A 21,579-nucleotide genomic window follows, 5' to 3' on the forward strand; every position below is an offset into this window, starting at 1 on the left:
GTTTTGTATTGAAGCAGAACACTCTTTGCATATATACTTCAACTATTTGGGATCTTACATGCTGATCAAAATTTGTGCCACTTCGTAATGGGTGCAGGTACTTTGTTTCCATTTTTAAATGGATGTTAATGACCTTGTTTTCTTCTCCTGTGGACTTTTTGTTTGGACAGGAAAGCAATCTGCATGATATTTTCTCATGGTACACAATACATTGACCACCTCTCACTTTATACATTGACACAACTTGTCCATGATGAAATTGGGCAGCAGTAGCTGTTGCTTTGAATTGTGGCTATTTCAGATCGTTTGATGAGGGTTTGTTATATTATTTATGATATCAACTACAATTTTTTTTTGCTAACAGTGGACAGGGACATTAAATAACATTCATTTCATTTTACGTTGTTATCTTGTGTCCAGTCTAGCATGAAGCAAGTGTGTTATGTTGCCTTTCAAAGACTGGTTGTCCTTGTGTAGGGTCACCTTTATATTGTTGTCTTGAAATGTACAGGATCAATAAAAAATATTGACTTATCCAAATATCGACACATCCAAGTTGGCATATCATCACATACCAACATAAAGGAAATGAAAGAAAACAGTAGATTGCATTTCTATTATTCATTTGTCATTAGAGAGATCGCAAATACACATGGTAATCTTGTCATAGTATCCATTTGGAAATATACAAAAGTTGGATTTACTCCACAAATGAAGTGAAAAAATCAGAAAGTTTTGACTTACTGGCTTGAAATCTCACCGGAGTTTGTCAATTTAGTAACAACTCAACAGTTGCTTGTCACATGATGACACAAGTCCCTGATTAGATTCTCACTGTATGTGTTTCGATTCGATTGTATAATCCGTTATCAGGAAAGTTAAGTTTAAATTGGGAGTACATTTTGGTTAGATAAACAAACGAGTGACACTTACACCTTAATCAGCCTTTAGTAGCTAACAATACCAATATCATTGATTCATGCAAGTGTGTGTGGAAATTATGAGAAATAATGATAGATTTTGTGGGGACTGAGAAATTATATCGGGACATCCGAGATATCGACTTGTCAGAGTTTGTCTTAACAGTGTTCAACTGTAGATGTATCAATTAAACTTTTTCTAATTTGTCACTGTAAATGAGGTGGATGTGGAATGAAATAATTAAATTTTCCGTTTGGAAAAACACTTTTCCAAAGGCAGGTGTATGTTTGTGATGAGCTTCTTAAATTGTTCAGCATAGACAGTTGGTTAGTTTCTTGATGGAAAACAACAGACATATAGTAAAAATATTTTATTTCAAAACAGATGGAGTGGTCGCGGTTATAAACACACCAAACATAAAAGAGAGTTAGTTATCAGATTAAATGCTGACAAGAAAATGGCAAAACTTAGTTAAAAATATCACATTGTAAATATTATTATAAGATTTCCCACTCAAAATAATATATATATTCCAATTCTCTCTGAATAACTTTACCTGAATAAGTACTGCAGAAATCCTTCACTACCAATGTCCAAACCTGGCAAGGTTCAAATGCAAAAAAATACAATATTTTTTCAGAAAATACAGCAAAAAGTAATTTTGCTTAAAACAAATATAGAAACTTCACCATTTTCACATTTCAAACCCACCAGTTACAACTGGTCTTCAATCCATGCTGGTCTTAAGAGGCAACTAACTAGATCAGGTTGTAAGGTTTGCGGACTTGAAGACACATCTCATTTTATATCCATTGCATAGGTCGATGTTCATGATGTTGATCATTGTTTAATTCAGTGCACATACTCTAAGTTTGTAGTGGCTAAGACTGCTTTTAGAAGTTGTGGTTGTTGTTTAGCGGAATATTAAAAGTACATGGCAAAGTCAGTCAATAACAGTTTGGACAAGGCAATTCAGTGATCAACATCAGGAGCACCTACGCAGTTGGGTCAGTAAGTCTGACCACCAGATCCTGTTAGTCACCTCTTATAACAGGCATGGAACCAATTCTGATTTCTCTATGTGAAATACGGCACACAATCTTGTGCAACAACTAATTCTTCAACACAGTCGATCTGATCAGTATACATTCGGGGTATGCTGGAAATTGAGAACATTTTTATTTTCACACAAATAGTTTGTAGGGCATGATGAACATCCTGAAAACAACAAAAGCAAACTTATCAATTCCTTTCTGAGAAAAAACGTCTTGAAAGGCAATAATGGTTGGAATATATTCTTTTACTTTAGAAATGCCAAGCCCCAGCAAGATTGAAGAGTGGTATGTTCCTCTATGATTTAAACAAAACTTAACAAAACTGAAGCAACAACATGAGTATTTGATCCATTCTGATTAAAATACATCCTCATTTAAGTAATATATACACAAATAACAACCTTATTATCAACATGTAGGACTCAAAACGAGTTCAAGAACATCCACATTTGGAAGGTGGTATGTTTCAATACAATCAACTGATGGTAAATGTGTATGAAAATATGTGGTATTCCTTAACTTCTTTTGAGTTGTATATATTTAACACCCACACCTACATTATACGACATTCACACACCTTTACAGAGTAGACAATATTGAGTGCTTGATTTAACCATGTTTAATAACGCACTCAAAAATGGTATGTCCATAATTTTGGAGATATGGTCCAAAATTGATTGTCACTAAGCATTGGTCCTGGTGTAAGAGAGACTGACTGTAGTCTTATGCCACACTCAGCTATATGGGAGTGGTCTGTAAATAATGGAGTCTGGACCAGACAATTCAGTCATCAACAGCAGTGATCTCTGGGAACTGATCTGGGAACTGGGAAGTGATGACATGTCAACCAAGTCAGGAGCCTGACCACCTGATCCCGCTAGTCGCCTTTTGTGGCAAGTATGGGTTGCTGAAGACCTATTCTACCCCGGATCTTGATGGGTCTCGTGGTGTAATGATACACTATTGTATTATAATGCAAACCAAGCTTATAGTACATAGATTTACAGCCCCTGTACTGCAATATATTCAACACATTACAAACCGTGAGTAAAATCATGACTAACGACAGAAACTGTTTGCGAACCCAATAATGATGATTTTCGCAGTTGGCTATTAATAATGAGTGCCTTTTATAATGAGCTAAACTAAATTCACGAAGTGAATGCTCATAGCACTAACATACTTATACTGAACAGGAAAAGAAAACGCTAGAAAAAATGGAATCTCATACAAGTAAGCATTCATGTTTATGTCTTCTATTTGTAAACTTGACAAAAACAGAGTTGTGTTTCTGCTGTTCAGTATATTATTACCCTGGATAACCCAAGCTTCCTGTGAGATGACATCCCACTGGGTACCCATTTACTGCTGGGTGAACAGGTTCAGTTAACAGCAGAATCTCCCCCCAGGAGTCAGACTTTGTTTATTCCCTATAGTATCCTATCACTGCTCCTATAAATATAGGACACATGAGGCATACACAAAACCTTCAAAGGGAAAGAATATCCACTTATGAAATATAAAAAGGTATTGTACCAGGATACAAATCATATAGCACCTATCTTAGCAGGTTATGTATCAAATTATAGCCTCCTTCACACTGAACATCTCACAGGAAGATTCATGAGAGAACATTCCTTACTTGAGGACCCTTGGGCTCACTGAATGACATCTGGTAAAGGTCTGCAATTTGCAAACTAAATGAAGAATATGGAGCAGAACAAATGAAATATGAACACGATTACAGATTATACTGATCCCTCCAAAATTGAGCTCTGAGTATTATGCTGCCTTTAACTTGATGTCTGACACTGCTTCTCGGGTAATATGTATCTGTATAGTGGTAGTGCATAGTGTTTACAGATTAACAGTGTTTACACGGTAGTCTATACTGCGTAGTGCATAGTGTTTACAGTGCAATAATGTTTACATGGTAGTGTATACTGGGTAGTGCATAGTGTTTACAGTGTAGTGTATGCTGGGTAGTGCATAGTGTTTCCAGTGTAGTGTAGTGTATACTGGGTAGTGCATAGTGTTTACAGTGTAGTGTATACTGGGTAGTGAATAATGTTTACATGATAGTGTATACAGGGTAGTGCATAGTGTTTCCAGTGTAGTGTATACTGGGTAGTGCATAGTGTTTCCAGTGTAGTGTATGCTGGGTAGTGCATAGTGTTTACAGTGTAGTGTATACTGGGTAGTGAATAATGTTTACATGATAGTGTATACAGGGTAGTGCATAGTGTTTCCAGTGTAGTGTATACTGGGTAGTGCATAGTGTTTCCAGTGTAGTGTATGCTGGGTAGTGCATAGTGTTTACAGTGTAGTGTATACTGGGTAGTGAATAATGTTTACATGATAGTGTATACAGGGTAGTGCATAGTGTTTCCAGTGTAGTGTATACAGGGTAATGCATAATGTTTAGAGAGAATAATGTTTACACAGTAGTGTATACAGGGTAGTGCATCACGTTTACACACTAGTCTGTACAAAACTGTCTATGGGGCATCATACACCCAGTGTCTTTTGGGCTGTTATACAGCTTCCATAGAGACAGACCTGTTTACAGCTTCCATAGAGACAGACCTGTTTACAGCTTCCATAGAGACAGACCTGTCTACAGCTTCCATAGAGACAGACCTGTCTACAGCTTCCATAGAGACAGACCTGTCTACAGCTTCCATAGAGACAGACCTGTTTACAGTGCAATGTGCAGAATGTAGTACTGTACATTACATAGAGTAACATGTTTACACTGTAGTGTATAGTAGTTTACACAGATCCTGAGGTAATGTAGCAGAGCTGTATATACGGAGCTGATTATGTATTCTGCGGTCACGAATGAGATGCATAGAGGGTAGTGTACATTGTTATACATAGTTAAGTAAAATTGACTGGTCAGTATTTGCATCTATACATGGTAGTATGTACTTGCGAAGTGTATACGTCATTGTATACTGTACTTTGTACATGGTAATTATTGATGGGAATTGGCTTAAATGTCACAACCGATCAATCACTGAAAACAAATAATGTGCGCAATTTATCAAAACCTTTTGGCTACATTTTATTGCACAAAATGGATAAAAAACATTCAATTATGTTAAATTTTTTTTCGCAAATTGTGCAAAATGCATTTACAAATTTCACATCATTAAAGGATGATAAGCATGTTAGAAACAAATTTCCTGGAGTCTTCAAGCTAAATTCAGATATGACAAGGAACAAGCTTGTTGTACTCTATGAAATGTAACTAACCTTAAGAAAAACGTTTATGAAACCAGTGATCCCAAACTGTGTATGTTCAGGTGTGAGAAAACATGATCAATTGTTTGGTCACTTAGTCATTGCGACCATTAATCGATTATTTCAATTAACTGGACCACCACTAGTGTTAATACATTTGGGGCTGTATACATGGTAGTGTGTGATTACAGCTTAGTGTATACACTGTATATATGTACAGGTGTTTAGCATTTGATACATGTTAGGACTATGCATGCTGTATGAGTTACTAACAGCGTGTAGCTTGCTGAAGGGGTTTGATACGAAACAATAATGCATATATGGCAGCATGCAAGAGGGGTGAGTGAGTTTGCTGCTTTTAGCAATAATGCCATAGGGGAACCAGAAAGGGGTTTCTCACACTGTGTAAGCATGTGTTTAGCATCATAAGCAAATGCTCTAACTGCCCTGTGTGTTAGAGGAAATGCACATAGTTATACACACAGAGTTGTAGAAATAGGATTGTGTACAGAGGTTTTCACATACGCTGAAGCGTATATGAAGTGAGTATGTTTAGGTTTTACCCTGCTTTTAGCAATATGTGTAATGATACACTATTGTATTATAATACAAACCAAGCTTATAGTACATAGATTTACAGCCCCTGTATTGCAATATATGTATTTCAGTAATATCACCGCTTCACACATTCAACCCCTGCGGGGAATCAAACCTGGGTCTTTGGCTTGATTAGCAAACGCTTTAACCACTAGGTTACCCCACTACCCAAATGCATATGGAGAACAGGGTTACGTAAAAGAATAAATATGGCACTATTTTCAGATAACTGTATAGGTATAGACAGAACAGTTTCTGGAAAAGAGGATGCTGTACAGACATCTGTATACACTATATAGAGGAAATGGTGGTGTAAACAGATGTGTATTAAGGGCAGAGTATACAGAGAACAGGAGTATGTAAACAGATGAGTAACTACAGGGTAGAAAACTGGGTGGTTTATATGGAGAGGGATATGAGGGTGCAAGGGATAATATATTCAGTCTTGATATATCCCACCGTCAACCCCTCAAACCCCACTCTGAGACTTTCCTCTGGGCGAAAGACATGACAATCATGCTGGTTCCGTTGGCCAAGAAGCTTCTGATGGTGCCAGGCATAAGGCCGCGATACAGGGCCAGCACCCCACCTCGCTCTTGTACAATGATTTTCATTCGCTCCATCACCGACACATGCCTGTACAGAGACGTACATTACAGTGATATGCAAACATTTCAATCGTCGAAATATGTCAAACATTTTAAAATCAGTTCAAACACCCACAAGAAAAAAATGGTGATTTACAAAAATTTACAAAATGTAAATGTCATATTTACAAAAATTTACGATTGTAAAGGTGATGTTTACAAGGCTTGTAAATTTTTGTAAATTTAGCAAGGATTTTACCACTACTTCTTTCAATTTTGCTATTTCTCAAGAATCCCCATGATTCTGTAAACTTACTATTTTATTATTTCTTTTGTTCTGCTAGAGTTCTTACTGTTGATATGCATAATGTTTGGGTTAGTTTTTTAAATATATTCCAGGTCTAAAATAGTAGCTTGTAAAGAATGATTTAGAAGAAATACATTGGCTGGTATGAGTGAGTTTGGATTTATGCTGTTTTTAGCAACATTCCAGCAATATCACTGCAGAATTTGGCTTTATACATTGTATCCATGTGGGGAATTGAACCCAGGTCCTTGGTGTGAAGAGGGAATGCTTTCATCACTGGGCTACCTCCCTGCCCTGACTGATATTTAAAACAACAGTCTACGCTGTTAGGTCATGATGTTGTGCTTTCAACCAAGTCACCAAGTAAATCCTTATCCATAATGTCACCATGACAACCAGCATCGTGTACTTTGTTCTGTAAGAGTCTATTTGTCTGTTATTAACCCTGAATGAAAGTTTCTGTTACAATGTTAACATATTTTCTGCATAAATACTGTATGAAGACTAAAAATCATATAGTTTTCAATATGGCTGTTGTGGCAGCCATGTTGAACATCATGTTCTGTTACTTTTAAACACCTAATTTCACTCACTGAGGAAAGGAATAAATCTTTTGTTCACTCAAAGACAGCCAATTTACCTGTCATTCCAATAGTTTAATGCTGATGCATGGAACAAAACATAGGCACTTAAAATAATAAACATCTACCAAATTTCAGCCGAAGCCATCAAGAAAATCTATAAAGTTTCAGTACATCTAATGATAACATGTGCCAAAAAAACTGACCTTCCATAGTCACACTGGACTTGGCACTTCATGTACTCAAGAGGCCAAACAATCCACCACGCCAATGTGGCAGCAATGCCAGAAGTCAGGAATGGTCCAATCAGTGGCTTCTTAAACTGGTCTGGGAAGTGCCGCCTTCCAGAATCCACCAGAATAAAGTAGGTACACATCAGCCCCATTGTCCGACACCAGGTCACACCGAATCCCTGTGAGAGGAGGAACATGGTGGGGCAATCCAAGTGAATGAGTGAGTTGGGTATTGTGCCACTTCTAGTAATATTCCAGGAATATCATGGCAGGGGGATACCAGAAATGGGTTTCCCACATTGTACCCATATGGGAAACTGAACAAAGGCCTTCGGAATCGCAGCTGAAAGCTTTAACCACTAGCCTATCCTACTTCCACTTTATATCAAAGAGTGTTGATTTAATCATAGTAGCATTATTTATTTCTTCAAAGAGAGAGAAAGAGAGAGAGAGAGAGAGAGAGCGAGAGAGAGAGAGAGACAGAGAGAGAGACAGAGAGAGAGAGCGAGAGAGAGAGAGACAGAGAGAGAGACAGAGAGCGAGAGAGACAGAGAGAGAAAGAGAGAGAGACAGAGAGAGAGAGACAGAGAGAGAGAGAGAGATGAGTATCATTAAAAATAGGTAAGATTGATAAAATGCAAAAGATGAAGCAAAGGAGGAAGATGAGGAAGAAAAGTTACCGGTAAATATGACAGTTTATTCCATTTCTATGGAATTATTTCATCTGTATGGATGTTTATTACTTTTTCTCATATGCACTGGCATTGCCTAGTGGTATGCTTGATAAAAGGAATATCCCCTACTTTTTTTTAATAATTTATATTTACTTACTGTGTACACCTTACTGAGCTTCCACTTCTGGTTCGTCTGTCCTCGTACCTTAAAAACACAACATCATTTTCTAAAAATATTGTCCAACAAACAAGACTAAAAATTGACGAGTGATGTGAAGTTTTTAATCTTTCTTCAATCATTTCAAGAAACTGCATATGTATAAAGTTTATCCCCAGTGAGTGATTGAATATGGTGGTTTTACGCTGACTTTAGCAATGCTCCAGCAATATAATGGCTAGGGACATCAGAAATGGGTTTCGAACTTTGTGCCCATGTGGGGAATTAGATCTGATACTTTAACCATTAGGCTACCCTGCTGTCCTGTTTGGACCCACCATGCATCTGTAAAATCTTGACTACTACATGGGAAGAATTGACTAGGGGTGTCATGATACAGCTGCCTTACCATACGATAGGTATCTTGACACTGAGGTCACAATACGATGTGTATCGTGATACGGCATTTTCGACATTTTTGTGCATAACAAGCACGTATTACCTTAATGAGAAGTTGCTAGATGTTCACTTGATCTTTGGGATAACACTTTCTTAGTTAAGTACAAATTCGAGCACTTTACTTTGTGATTGAGTCCCATCCAGGATTCAAACTCACAACCCTCACAGTCAGGCACCTAACTGCCAGCGCACAAAGTCCGCTGCCTAACTTGCTCAGCCCAAAAAATGGAAGTTGGACAAGTGGTAGTCTAGACTGCCGACTGAATTCAGATGCAAGATCATTATGAATTCATGTCACACCTTTGGGTCACCACTCTACATAGTAATATTGTGTTGCCAAGAATAAACAGGCTACAATTTTCTGAAGTGACATGACAAGAACATTTTGGGAGCAAAGTTACTATGGAGGTGAAGGTCAATTTTATATTTATGTCTTTTGAAAATGTGACTGGCACTACTATTCGGTGTGGGTCTGTAGCCTATGATTTGTTTACTTCTGGACATATGTCCTGACTTCGTACGAGAATGGATGGTAAAATGATTGAAAGATTTAAATTGAAATAAAATCACCAGGTTTGTGATATGCAATGTACTTTGCAAGGTCAACTTAGTATAAATTGTGCACGGTCAAAGCATTGGAAGCATTTGTCAGACCAAAAATGAGCCGAGACAAGCCTGGCCACCATTTTGTTTCGATTCACTGTCATACCTTTCTCATACCTTACATATTTAGGTCATACTTATAAATATATCAGAGTCAAGCACTTATGTGTCATATCAGTACAATGATTTGGCACATAGGACATACATAAACATGAGCTAGATTTACTGTGGACAAATGGCTCAGAGATCATTATGTGAAAATAGTGCAACTCTTACTCAATGTTTTCAAAACATTGGAAATATTAACAGGAAGACAAAGTCATCAATATCCCCCACAATGGCAAAATATTCTTATGAATATTTCAGTTAGTTACGACTATGTCAAATGTTTTGATGTGCATATAGCGATAAGGGAGTTTAGTTTCATGTCACACTCAACAATTTTCCAGTTGTCGATATATAACAGAATCCGGAACAGATAATCCAGTGATCAGCAACATGAGCATCATTCGACATAGATGGGATACAATATGTATCAACCATGACTGTGACTATATTAAAAAGTAGGAGAGTATTGAAAGGTTTCAAACTTCTGTTCTGGAAATGAGCACTACTACCAATTTCAGTCAAAGTCAAAATTGTTGACATGGAACCATAAAATATGTTTTATTCAGAAATCAAAAACTACCAAAAGGCACCAGTACACCACAAGACCTATCTTTGTGTAAAGTTTGGTGAGGAAATATTCAACCTTTTTAAAGATCTGCTCTGTAAAAGAGCACTGCCACCAATTTCAGTCAAAGTCAAACTTGTTGACATGGAAATTAAAAAAAGATATCATTCAGAAATCAAAACTACCAGTACACCACTAGACGTATCTATGTGCCAAGTTTGGTGAAGAAATATTAATAATGAACAGTTTTAAAGTTATGTTCTGGACAAGATGACATCCCCATAGCCACAGCCTAAGTCATGTTTCCATGGAGACCATAAAAGAAAATTCATATCTGGGTATAACCTCCAAAAAGCACATCGAGAGATTATCTCTGACATGTATACCAAGTTTGGTTCAGCTATCAGGAATAGTTTAGGAGATATGCTTCATACAGTGTGTGATAGACGCACAGACAGATGGATCTCATTTCTATGTTATTGTGGGGGATAATTAAAAATATATAGAGGCTGTCTCAATCTTGGTTAATAGAAAGAACTTTAGATTCTTTCTGACATGTAGCTGTCTGTACACACTGAACCATATTTTTTCCCTTCTCCAACTCAGAATTTTCATTGCAACAGAACATAATAAACAGTTTTATCTCAATTTTTTTCTGCTGCCATGTAAGTCTATGCCATGAGGTAAAGGAGCACTCACAGTATGGTGAATGAGTAAGGGAGTGAGTGAGTTTAGTTTTACGCCTCTTTTAGCAATATTCCAGCAATATCACGGCAGGGGACACCAGAAAATGACAGTATGGTGAAACCCACAACCAAGGATATGAAGCTAACAAACAAAGACTCTGGGTTGTCTGTGTTGTCACAACCCCTTGTGTACAGTACACAACCCCTGCACTTGAAAGAACTCACTATTCTGTTGGTATATGGCCAGATGGTGGACACATGAATACACGCAAACAGTTAGTTGTGGGTAGAGTAACGTGCAGTAAACTTGGGCAAAGTACTGCGACTATGTGTCCAAGTCCACCCAGCTGTGAACTGGGTACCTCATTTGGATGAGAGACCCATAATGAATTTGTTGCGCCTAGTGGCTGCAAGAATTGTACACACAATGAATTGAAAAACAATGTGACTTTGAGATTGACATCCAGTGATCAAGGGAAACATATACCAGTGCCTTGAGCAAGCACTAGTTGCATGGATATGTTCACAATATAAATATCCATTTAAAATAAAAAAATAAGCATAATCAGGCTTGAATCAAAGACATAACCAATCAATAACACAACAAACTACCACACTCATTCATCCATATTACTCAGTGAACATGACAAGACTAAAAGCAGCATGCAGGGTAGAAATCAGGGGATCAGGACATACCTTGGCGTATTCTAGCGGTGTTTCTATGATTGCTCTTGATGTGGACGCTATGGCACCAGCACCCAGCACACGGCTGTCAACACACAACCCATGCATCATAGACACTCATCATGTAGCAAAAACACAGACACAGAACCATATGTTTTGGGAAAAGGTCAGATCAATTTCATTATTTCTTTGTATTAATAAAGAAACTATGGAGAAACAAGCTGTTGTTGTGTACCAGGAAAATTCAGAGACAATGTTCTGTGGATGATTTTGAACAAACAGTCCTGTAAGATGATTCCTTCATAACAAACACAAGTGTTCACCATCTATCTAATGCACTGATATCAGGTAGGGATATCTGTATATGGTTCTTTCCAAGAACTTTTTTTTTCACATCTGAATACAGAAATAATATTGGGATACTCATCCTGACATTCATATTTAATATCAAGAAATCAATATCAAACTCGTCTTGCCACATAAGACAATATGTATCTACTATAAGGTTAAAGCAAAGAGTGAAGTAATATAAAAATCAAATCAAATAATTCATAAAAACATATGACTTGTGGAAAAACAATATTTTGAATTTACTTTCTATTCATTTGTTTAGACAATGAGTTAATATAAAGACTTTGATCAAGGAGTGAAGATAACACTCACAGCTGCACACCACCTGATCCTGGGACCTCATTCCGCCATCCAGGTGTGTCCAATAATGTGTACCTGAGGCCAAAAACCAGTTTGATTGGTCACAAAAACTGTCTTCAATAGTCAGAGAAATTGATTGGTCATCCAAACTGAGTTGATTGGTTACCCGATCTTAGTTGATTGGTCACATAAATCTGCGTTGATTGGTCACCTAATCTGCATTGATTGGTCAACAAATGTGCAGTGACTGGTCACCAGATCTGTGTTGACTGGTCACCAGATCTGTGTTGATTGGTCACCAAATCTACGTTGATTGGTCAAAATAAGAATGCAACACACAGGGATAAAATTCAGGTTTTCCCTGAATCTCCTGAACAACAAATGCTGACACAAACAGAAAGAAAATGCCAATTTAATGGTTTTTCACAAATTTTGTTACAAATCACACTTACATGCCTTCAAACACTGCAAACTGTGTTGACCTGTAGATCCCAGACCCCCATAGAGGAGGGATACAGCCCCTGCAGAACAAACATAGCATCAGTGTATATAATGGTTACATCAAAGATGGATTTCTCTACTAACTACGGGGAAACAACTACAAGCCTCATGCAGATGAACTGCAAGAGGATCATGCATCAACTTGCTGAGAAACCTGTGCCAATATCCTGCATGTGAACAGTTGCATTTTGGTGTAAGGTTTTGTTAAGAATTCAACAATTTTCACCAAGATTCATCATTTATTGAACTCATGACAACAATCTTTTCAACGATAGGAATTTGCTTTACAATAAAGCAGTTCATGGGTAAACAGTATGGAGTGCTTTGCAAAAGTCTAGTTTAGAACCGCTGACTGAAGTAAGTGGTTACATGTACATAAGTGGGTCCAAACTTTTGTTGGGTAGTATATATTATAGTCTGATTTCATCTACAGTGGAAAAGCACCATCTGGAACCTAACAGGACACTTGTGTGGCTTGATGATATCCAAACATGCAAGAAGCGATCCATAGCAAATATATCAGAAATCTAAAACTGCAACAGGATGACAAATTTTGCTGGCTATGTCTTCAATATTGTGATAAATTGAGAACATGCATTGCAAGTAGATGTGAAGATCTGGGTTAGGATTGTCTTCAGTAACCCATGCTTGATAGGCAGCTAACTCGATCTGGTGGTCAGACTCAACTACTTGGTTGACATCAGTGATCGAAATAATGGCCTGCTTGACTGTCCCTAGCCGGTAAATTTTTAGCCGGGCTGCCTGGAAATTCTCTCCACCAGCCCGATTGTCTGGCTGAAAATTTTAAGGTTGACCTTCTTTCAGTTCGCTCTCAGGACGATCATTCCATTTTAATTGTCATGCCATATTTTGATTTAAGAAAGATGAATGAAAGCTACTAGCATATTCCATAATTATACATGGACACCTCTTCCGCCAGTGAAGATAGCGATAGGACACAAAAACTGGCTGGCTTAGTAAGCTACGCTGTGATTGGATATCTGATGAAACATGGTTCAATGAGAACCAATCAAAGAGAAAGTTACTTTAAGGTAGGCAGGCAATTTTCAAGATGGGTAGGCAACATTTATGGGCCACCAGCCCGGTTGTCAGGTTGAGTTGAAAAATTATTTCGATCACTGGTTGACATACTGGTGTAGAACAACACTCATGCTGCTCATCACTGGATTGTCTGGCCCAGACATGATTACTTACCAACTGCCGCCTTATAGCTGGGATATAGCCGAGGTGGCATTAAACAACAAGCCCAAGCAACCATATGCTGTACAACCTTTGGACTCCGTGGTTCGTGAGTGTTTGTAGAATTATCAGTCTGCCTTGGGGCTACAAGGATTACTGATATATCGCAATATGCTTTTCAAACAATACGTATTGCAATATTTTTTCTGAGAACCAATATGTTAGGTAAAGAACAGGTCTGAAGATTTTGTGATTATCTTTATGGTTTAAAATAAAATCTGAACAGACTTTCATTAACAAAAAATGTTCGACTTGGTTATTCGATGACAAATGGCATACTGTATAAGTTTAATACCATTAATAATAAAAAATTTAATTGTATGAGAGAGAAAACAGAATCCGTGACTATGCATACAAATTTTATGATCGGTGTTATCAAAACCATAATATGTAGGTTTAGTGACTCATAATTTAGAAACTAGGATGGACATGCACAATTAGTGTCACTAACTGTCTAACATGTAGTTCTCAATATACTGCAATATGTATTGCAATACAGGTACACAAATCGCAATATACTGCAATACAAACTATTTGCCAATACACAGCCATAGTCTGCCTACCGGTACAGCCCTCGGACTCCCTGTGTCTTCAGTGTCTGTAAAAATGTCTGTATCATGTTTGTTTTTTCAAAGCCCACCTGGGCTTGCATCTTTGTCTTGAGAGTGTCAAATGGATGCCCCACACAGACATTGGTGACGCCATAGAGAACGCCAACTAAGAAGAACAAAACCAAAAAACACATTATCAGCATGGCTTAAACTCTGGCTTATGTCCTGGACAATTATTCTCATTATGTATATTAATAATTCAAAGTTTTACTCTTGTATTAACAATTTCAACATTTTTATGTGGCTTTTAAGGAGTTATCATGTCTCAATGACAGTAGGTTTGGGTGGTCTACATTTCTTAAGGTGAATTTTATGACATGTTAACATGTCAACTGTGTGCCACAGGAGACGTTAATAAACTATTTTTCTTCCTCTTTTTAAAAGTAAATGATATGAACTGGACAAAGGGGATTAAGTTTAAAGATGCATGACATGTTTTCATATGAAAATCTCCTCACAAGATGAAGGAGTCAAGTGTTCTATAAGCTTACAAATATATGCATAATGTGCCATTATCAGTGATAATGATAAAGACCATTAAGTATTACATGTTATGTCCTTGATAAATGCTGACGTCAAGATACAAATATCACATTCTACTTTCTAGGGAAATATTGAAGATATGCAGTTATAAATATGCATGACATAATCAACATAGTACAATATCTATTAGTTACTATTTATTTTTTCTCTCTGCCAAACTTACGATAAATGTGTTTAATGAGCATAACATCTTCTCCAACTGATAATATTGAACTGATCTATTATAAGAAATGGGTATCAGCTTGAGGATTAGTTGTACACTGAACCAGAATTTTTTTTCTTAAAGGTCACATGCAACCAAAAAATCAAACACAATTAAAACACATTTATCACTTATTCATGACATATAATATACATTGCTGCTTTTAAAAAAACAAATAAACAAAATTATAAGCGTACAATCGCGATTCAAAAGTGCAATATTTTGTACTTGGGCTTACTTCCCCTGAAACGAAGCCCTCGGGAGACCGAACCCAGTCATAGCGGGTGGATATGCACTCACGTGTAACGACGGCTTCTGATTGGCTGTTTCATTTGCTGATATGCTGAGGGTTCATTGTGTGTACAGAAAGATGATCTGTTTGAAGGGCATTTTAGAAGTATAGCCAGTCACAGGAAAGTAAGATTCTGTATGGAAACAACTTCTTTATGTGTACTTGATGTATCGTTTCAGTATGGATTCATATACTGTTGTCAAACAAATTCATATACACTAAAAGAAGTCGTTATCCATGAAGAATGTATATAGAGATGTTGGGTTTTGAAAATACATGTTCTCTGAATTTGCGCTCGATCCAATCAAAAATCATGTCAGTAGAGATGGTAAACTACTGCGTGACTGTAATCTGGCATTAGTCCAAGTACAAAGCAGGACTTGAAACTGACAAGAGTTTGCACCAGTTTCCGTCAGATCCAGTCATCCGAAAAAAATGAATGTAGTATGTTTGCAACCCACAGACATAAAAACATGTCATGTGTATCATACGTGCCTAATTACATAATGTGGCAGACACGGGACTCGGGTGCACGAGTCATAAATCAACTTGTTTTCTTTATGTCGTATAGTCTGATAGGTGTTAAGTTCAAATTGCACATGGTTAATGATTGAAGCTGTGTATTGCATGTTGTCTTTAGCAGACAGGCAGGCAGACACATAGGTGTGAATAAACCAGACACTGCTTACCACAAGCTTGTTTACGTAACGAGTAGATTATTTACTCGTTTGTGTACACCACCAAGATTAGACTACTGCTCACAACCTCAGACGCTAGGCATGCATACTGTTTCAAGCTCCGCGAACCTATTCACTGCGCATGCGTCACGGGCGCAGCGCAGCACAGGTACTGAAACCAGTTTTCCCCCCAACGCTGGGGGGAATTTAGTGAAACGTTTGAACTCCGATTTCGCGGGCTTTTTTTTCATCGCGTTTTTTTCAACTTTATAGGTTGAATTGGCATTTTTTATGATTTGTTTCGGTAAATGCATACCGAAAGGTACCCGAAGTTGTGTTTTACGTTGCATGTGACCTTTAAGCTGTCTAAGTTATGAAATGTTACTGTGACAGGGTCTAGAAACCCTGGAGTCAACTTTGTGTGCAGACTCTGACTGTGTTGTCACAACCCCTAACGTACAGTACAGAACTTTGAAGAACCCACAAATCCGTTGGTAGATGACCAGATGGTAGATACACGAATACATGCATGTTGCGGGTACAGCAATGTGTTGTAAACATGACAAAGTACTGTGGCTCTGTGTCCAAATCTAGCCAGCTATAAAGGGTAAATTTGTCAGGATGAGAGAGACGCAATAACTCGCAGTGCCAAGTGGCTGCTTTGAGTTGTATGGTCCCTGGGGAGTTGAGATTGACAATACAATGTGTCATTGAGATTGACATCAACAAATCATGGGAAAAAATACAAGTACCCTGAGCATGTACTAGTTGCGTGGATGTGCCTTATATAAATATCCAATAATAAAAAAATAAACAAAAAATTGTGAAAGTTCACTTTACACGTAGAGATATGTTTTTTAATGGCCCTTCATATGTTACCTATACAGTAAAATATATACAGCATGCTCATATTTTCCTTACATGCTGAGTGGCTACAAAGAGGGAATATTGCAATGACAATCAGAAAACTGACACAATAGAATATATTAAAACATGCATATAGTTTCATTTGAATGATTAATAAGAGATGATTATTCATTTGTTTATCAGAGCATTCACTTGTTACAGATTCCAGATTATTTCTGTAATTTATGCAAACATATATATACAGCTGTCTGCGACTTGATCATAATGATTGACAAAACTGTAGATCAGTATATGGGCAAGTTTACATGAAAATATACCTTTTACAGTCTGTTTGGGATCACATGAGAACGATGAAAGATTAAATAACTCAAAATATGGGTAAATGCACAAACCATTATATCAAACATGGTCCTGAAGAAAAGAGGTCCTGAAGCCTCTGTACCCAACAGGATCTGAAATCTGACGTTTACGATCAGCTTCGGAAATAGCTGTTTTAGTAACTACCACGTAACACTGTTCATTTCACTATTCAAACCGACGGGTGACAAACAGCAGGCGGAACAGTACCAACACGCTTCTAGTCAGGATACGACTGGTGCTGTTGAACCCGCAGTTTCAGTTTGTCAGTGAATAATTATGTCACTGAATCAATGCAATGTCAACCGATACGTGAGGTTTCAATTTTACCTCCAAGTCCTATGGCCCCTTCTTTTATCCAGCCTGCTCTCTCTTCGTTGTGCGTCATACTGTTACCATCCAGGCTGTACACATGTGCTGACCGTTCTGAACGCTAGCTAATGTCCACCAATAACCCCTCCCACTTTGCCGAAATATTGAAATTGTGATGTTGAAACGAAAAAGGATTGCGGCTATCAAAAGAGTAATACATCAGTACACATGTATAAATTACTTATTATAATTCTTTTAAGCATGTTAACATGTGCAAAGAATTATTAATTTTTATATTCTTAATCTTTATTCTTAACACGTAATATCCAAATCTAGATTCGTAAAAGTGTTGTGACTTTGCTTTTCGTTGTACCGTCAGAAATATGGCGGGAGAAGACGAAGTTTCTCAAGTCGTCCAAGAGGATATCCAGACACAGACAACTGAACCATCTGGGTCGGACCGTCTGTTTAAGCTTCCGTTAAGTAGAATCAAGCACATTGTTAAATCGGACCCAGATGTATCACTAGCTAGTCAGGAAGCTGTGGTGTCTTTGGCGAAAGCAGCGGTATGTTTTGCTTTCAGTTTTCGATCATTAGTAAACGAAGGCGCTGTATCAAAATGAACAATTTGAAACGTATTGTTCATTTTTATCGTATTTAAACTACAGCCACATGGAGGATCAAAGTCAGGTTGGCAATACTTCTGAGTTAATAATGATATAATTAAATGATTTCTAACTTGTTACTGAATTAGCCAGTCTTACTTCGGAAATAAATAATTCCACAATAATAGGGTGACTTTTCAATGACATGGATCATTGTTCATTGTATGAATCATTTTATAGTTTGATCTTGCAGTGAGACGCGATACGGGCCTGTCATGTCTAAACATTTTGATTGTGTCGAGACTGTGTTGCACCCAGTGTGCAAAAGAGCCACTGCTCCACTATCCCATGTCTAGCATGCATATACCTTTCTTCTGAACAGAACTCAGTTATGCAATGGCGTCTTCATTGCCCTTTTTAACAATGGACAAGCTAACCATTAAACATCTTGTGTGTCGCATCAACATAAGCCCGAAATAGAATAGGCCTTCAGCAACCCATGCTTGCCATAAAAGGCGACTATGCTTGTTGTAAGAGGCGACTAATGGGATCGGGTGGTCAGGCTTGCTGACTTGGTTGGCATACGTCATCTTTTCCCAATTGCGCAGATCAATGCTCATGTTGTTGATCACTGGATTGTCTGGTCCAGACTCGATTATTTACAGACCGCCGCCATATAGCTGGAATATTGCTAAGTGCAGCGTATAACTAAACTCACTCACTCACTCACTCAACATAAGCCATCAGCAGAGGAGGTATATTTGTGGCCCTACATTATATTGCTATTTTGTGATTTTCAGATAAACATGAAATGTTAAATCCATCCTTCACGTATTGATTATATAGCTCCATGTCAGTCACTGTATTGTTTCTGAGTTGATGTAACATGTGTTCTGATTGGATAGAAAGAAGAGAGATAATTTGTGTTGTGATTTTTGGCCATCAGGATTGTATGAGAATCGTGACATGTGGCCGCATTAGAACAGAGGTTGCATGAAAAGACATGACTTGATTAACCTCTGTGGGAAGAGAATGACCCAGCTGGGATAAAAAGTGGTTTCAACAGCTGTGCTCTGCTGCGCAAATAATGCATTCACAATGAATAGGTTCACTCAGTTTTAAGCAGGATGCCCTGATATTATGGTTGTGAGCAGGAGTAGACTAATTATGGTTGTGTACACAAACAAGTAAATGATCTACTTGTGACATAAAAAAATGTTGATTGTGATAAACAGCCTCTGTCACAGACAAAAATCGAAGTCTGTGTTGGTGACATTTTTGTTTCTGCCTGCTAATGACAATATGCAATACACAACTTAAATCACTGACCAATGAACCAGCCAGTGGAAGTCCTCGTTACACTTAAGTGTTCGCCCAGCCATTCTGAGTCTGACTAGGTTCTGTATCCTGCTGTATGCCAGGTGCTTTATTTCGAGTGTAGTAAACCCTTCTACACAATATGGATTTGCGATTATATGCTTATAATTGTGTTCATTTGTCTTTTCATTATCAGCAATGTATATTACATGTCATGAATAAATGATAATTGTGTTTTGATTATGTTGATTTTTTTGGTTGCATCTAAGTTTTCATGTAAGCCTTGAAATTGTTTTTGTTTCAGGAACTGTTCATACAGATGTTGGCCAAGGATGCTGCAACAAAGACACTACAAGGGAAAAGGAAAACCCTGCAGAGAAAAGATTTAGGTATGTCATCTCAAAATTATCACATTGTTCGACAGATGTAAATTCAGCTAATGGAGTTTTTCAGCACATTTACAGAAATACAATGCACTTAACCATCATCAAAGTACAGGAATGTAGCATGGTAGTATAAAGTGTATGATCTATATTCCATAAACTAATGAATGATTATGAGACGCTTATGTTCAACTTCAACGTCATAATTGTCCACTTGTTTGTTCAAAACATACATCTAATGTACCATTGACCAGTACAATAATTTGGTGCTTTCATTATGGATTTAGCATGTTGTAGATATGTGCATTATTTACCTGAGCAGAAATTTTTGAAGTACATGTAATAGAAAAACATGGACAACTATCAGTATTTGGAAGTAATCTGTCCGTATATTCCTGGTTTTCAGACATATTTGAACTGGAATGCCTAAATGAGAATCAGAGATCATCCATGTTTTTTGTTACAGATGTCATTTTGGACACAAGAGATTGCTATGCATTCTTAGAAGGTATGATTATTTGGTACTTTGTGGCTCATTATGACAGTCAAAGGGAAATTATGTGAAAAGCATTTGTCTGTTTCCAATTTTCCAGACTATTTTTCCAGACTCATTTTATGGCTACATCAAATAGTTACTTGCAACAAAATCTGAATGACTGTCATTTCTGGACACTTTTGGAAATAATGTTGCCATTGAACTTATTAAGCAAAATTGATTGACAAGAGTATTTTAGGATGGTTGTTTTATTGTATGATAATCACTAAATTATACCTAAATGATCTTGTTTAGTTTTGAAATAGTCAAGGCTAAGGTGGCAATCTTGCAAAATCAACTTCAGAATTCTTTCTGTACTAGTATATGAGAGAGTATACCTGAAACATGATTATGGTCTTACTCCATCATAGTTTTGACTGTAATACCTTTCTGATGTAGAATTTCCCTTTTCCAAAATTGTTAGCCTCCTAATTTCTGAAGGGTAAGGTCAAGATTTTTTGTTCTTTATATGAAGAATTTCTCCCCCCATTGCTTATAAGATTAGTTGTATCTGGCTGTGTTTGGTAAAAGGTCAAAATTCTGAGATGAGCTTCCCAATATTAAGAGTTCAGTTTATTTTATTATCATGTGTTATGGCATAATATGATCCTGTGTTTCAGGTGTCCTTGACTCTTGAGCAGATGGCTGAGGGGAGTTGCTGCAGATCTGTTACATGTGAGCCCTGTGTTTGGCTGAGAAACCACTGACGATAGCTTGGGTGTTCAGACTGTACATATGAAGCAATGTTTTTATGTCAGAAGTTCATGACCCTCAGTTCTGACTCAAAAATGTCACATTGTAAATAGTATATAGATGTCTTTTTAGTCATTAAATATTTTTATAACCTTTTTTGTCATGCCTTGTTATTAGGCTCGGATGGGTAACACGGATAACCGGGATATGTGGGTATTCATCTCAATCGTTATGATTATGCAACTAATCGATTAAGCAGTTTAATGTGTTAGTATTGCATGATTTAAAGGTGGTATTGTCCTGGAAGATT

At 37.4% G+C, this 21,579-nt stretch overlaps 2 protein-coding genes across 2 annotated transcripts; one reads left to right on the forward strand and one right to left on the reverse strand.

Annotated features, from left to right (window-relative positions):
* Positions 1-1,280: 1,280 nt before the first annotated feature.
* Positions 1,281-17,882, reverse strand: LOC137290650 (mitochondrial substrate carrier family protein S-like). The gene is made up of 8 exons (XM_067821726.1): positions 17,755-17,882; positions 14,439-14,592; positions 12,567-12,635; positions 12,127-12,189; positions 11,476-11,548; positions 8,359-8,406; positions 7,501-7,706; positions 1,281-6,455 (listed from the first exon to the last, which is right to left on the reverse strand). The coding sequence occupies exons 1-8, from the start codon at positions 17,810-17,812 to the stop codon at positions 6,281-6,283; spliced, it is 846 nt and encodes a 281-aa protein (XP_067677827.1). The 5' UTR covers positions 17,813-17,882; the 3' UTR covers positions 1,281-6,280.
* Positions 17,883-18,108: 226 nt separating this feature from the next.
* Positions 18,109-21,422, forward strand: LOC137291040 (DNA polymerase epsilon subunit 4-like). The gene is made up of 4 exons (XM_067822298.1): positions 18,109-18,302; positions 19,963-20,047; positions 20,508-20,549; positions 21,197-21,422. Exons 1-4 carry the CDS (start codon positions 18,120-18,122, stop codon positions 21,211-21,213), a joined length of 327 nt encoding a protein of 108 aa, XP_067678399.1. The 5' UTR covers positions 18,109-18,119; the 3' UTR covers positions 21,214-21,422.
* Positions 21,423-21,579: the final 157 nt, after the last annotated feature.

Source organism: Haliotis asinina, chromosome 7, assembly GCF_037392515.1.
Source record: "Haliotis asinina isolate JCU_RB_2024 chromosome 7, JCU_Hal_asi_v2, whole genome shotgun sequence".
In the NCBI taxonomy this organism is placed as follows: Eukaryota; Metazoa; Mollusca; class Gastropoda; order Lepetellida; family Haliotidae; genus Haliotis; species Haliotis asinina.

Bases quoted from the DNA above. Each gene is read 5' to 3' on its own strand.
- LOC137290650 (XM_067821726.1), bottom strand. From the start codon at position 17,812: ATGACGCACAACGAAGAGAGAGCAGGCTGGATAAAAGAAGGGGCCATA. The intron at 12,190-12,566 runs GTAAGTGTGATT...TTTTGGCCTCAG, and splicing joins TTTGCAGTGTTTGAAGGCAT to GTACACATTATTGGACACAC. The intron at 8,407-11,475 runs GTATGTCCTGAT...TGTGTTTTTAAG, and splicing joins CACCGCTAGAATACGCCAAG to GTACGAGGACAGACGAACCA.
- LOC137291040 (XM_067822298.1), top strand. From the start codon at position 18,120: ATGGCGGGAGAAGACGAAGTTTCTCAAGTCGTCCAAGAGGATATCCAG. The intron at 18,303-19,962 runs GTATGTTTTGCT...TTTTTGTTTCAG, and splicing joins TGTCTTTGGCGAAAGCAGCG to GAACTGTTCATACAGATGTT. The intron at 20,048-20,507 runs GTATGTCATCTC...TTTTTGTTACAG, and splicing joins CCTGCAGAGAAAAGATTTAG to ATGTCATTTTGGACACAAGA.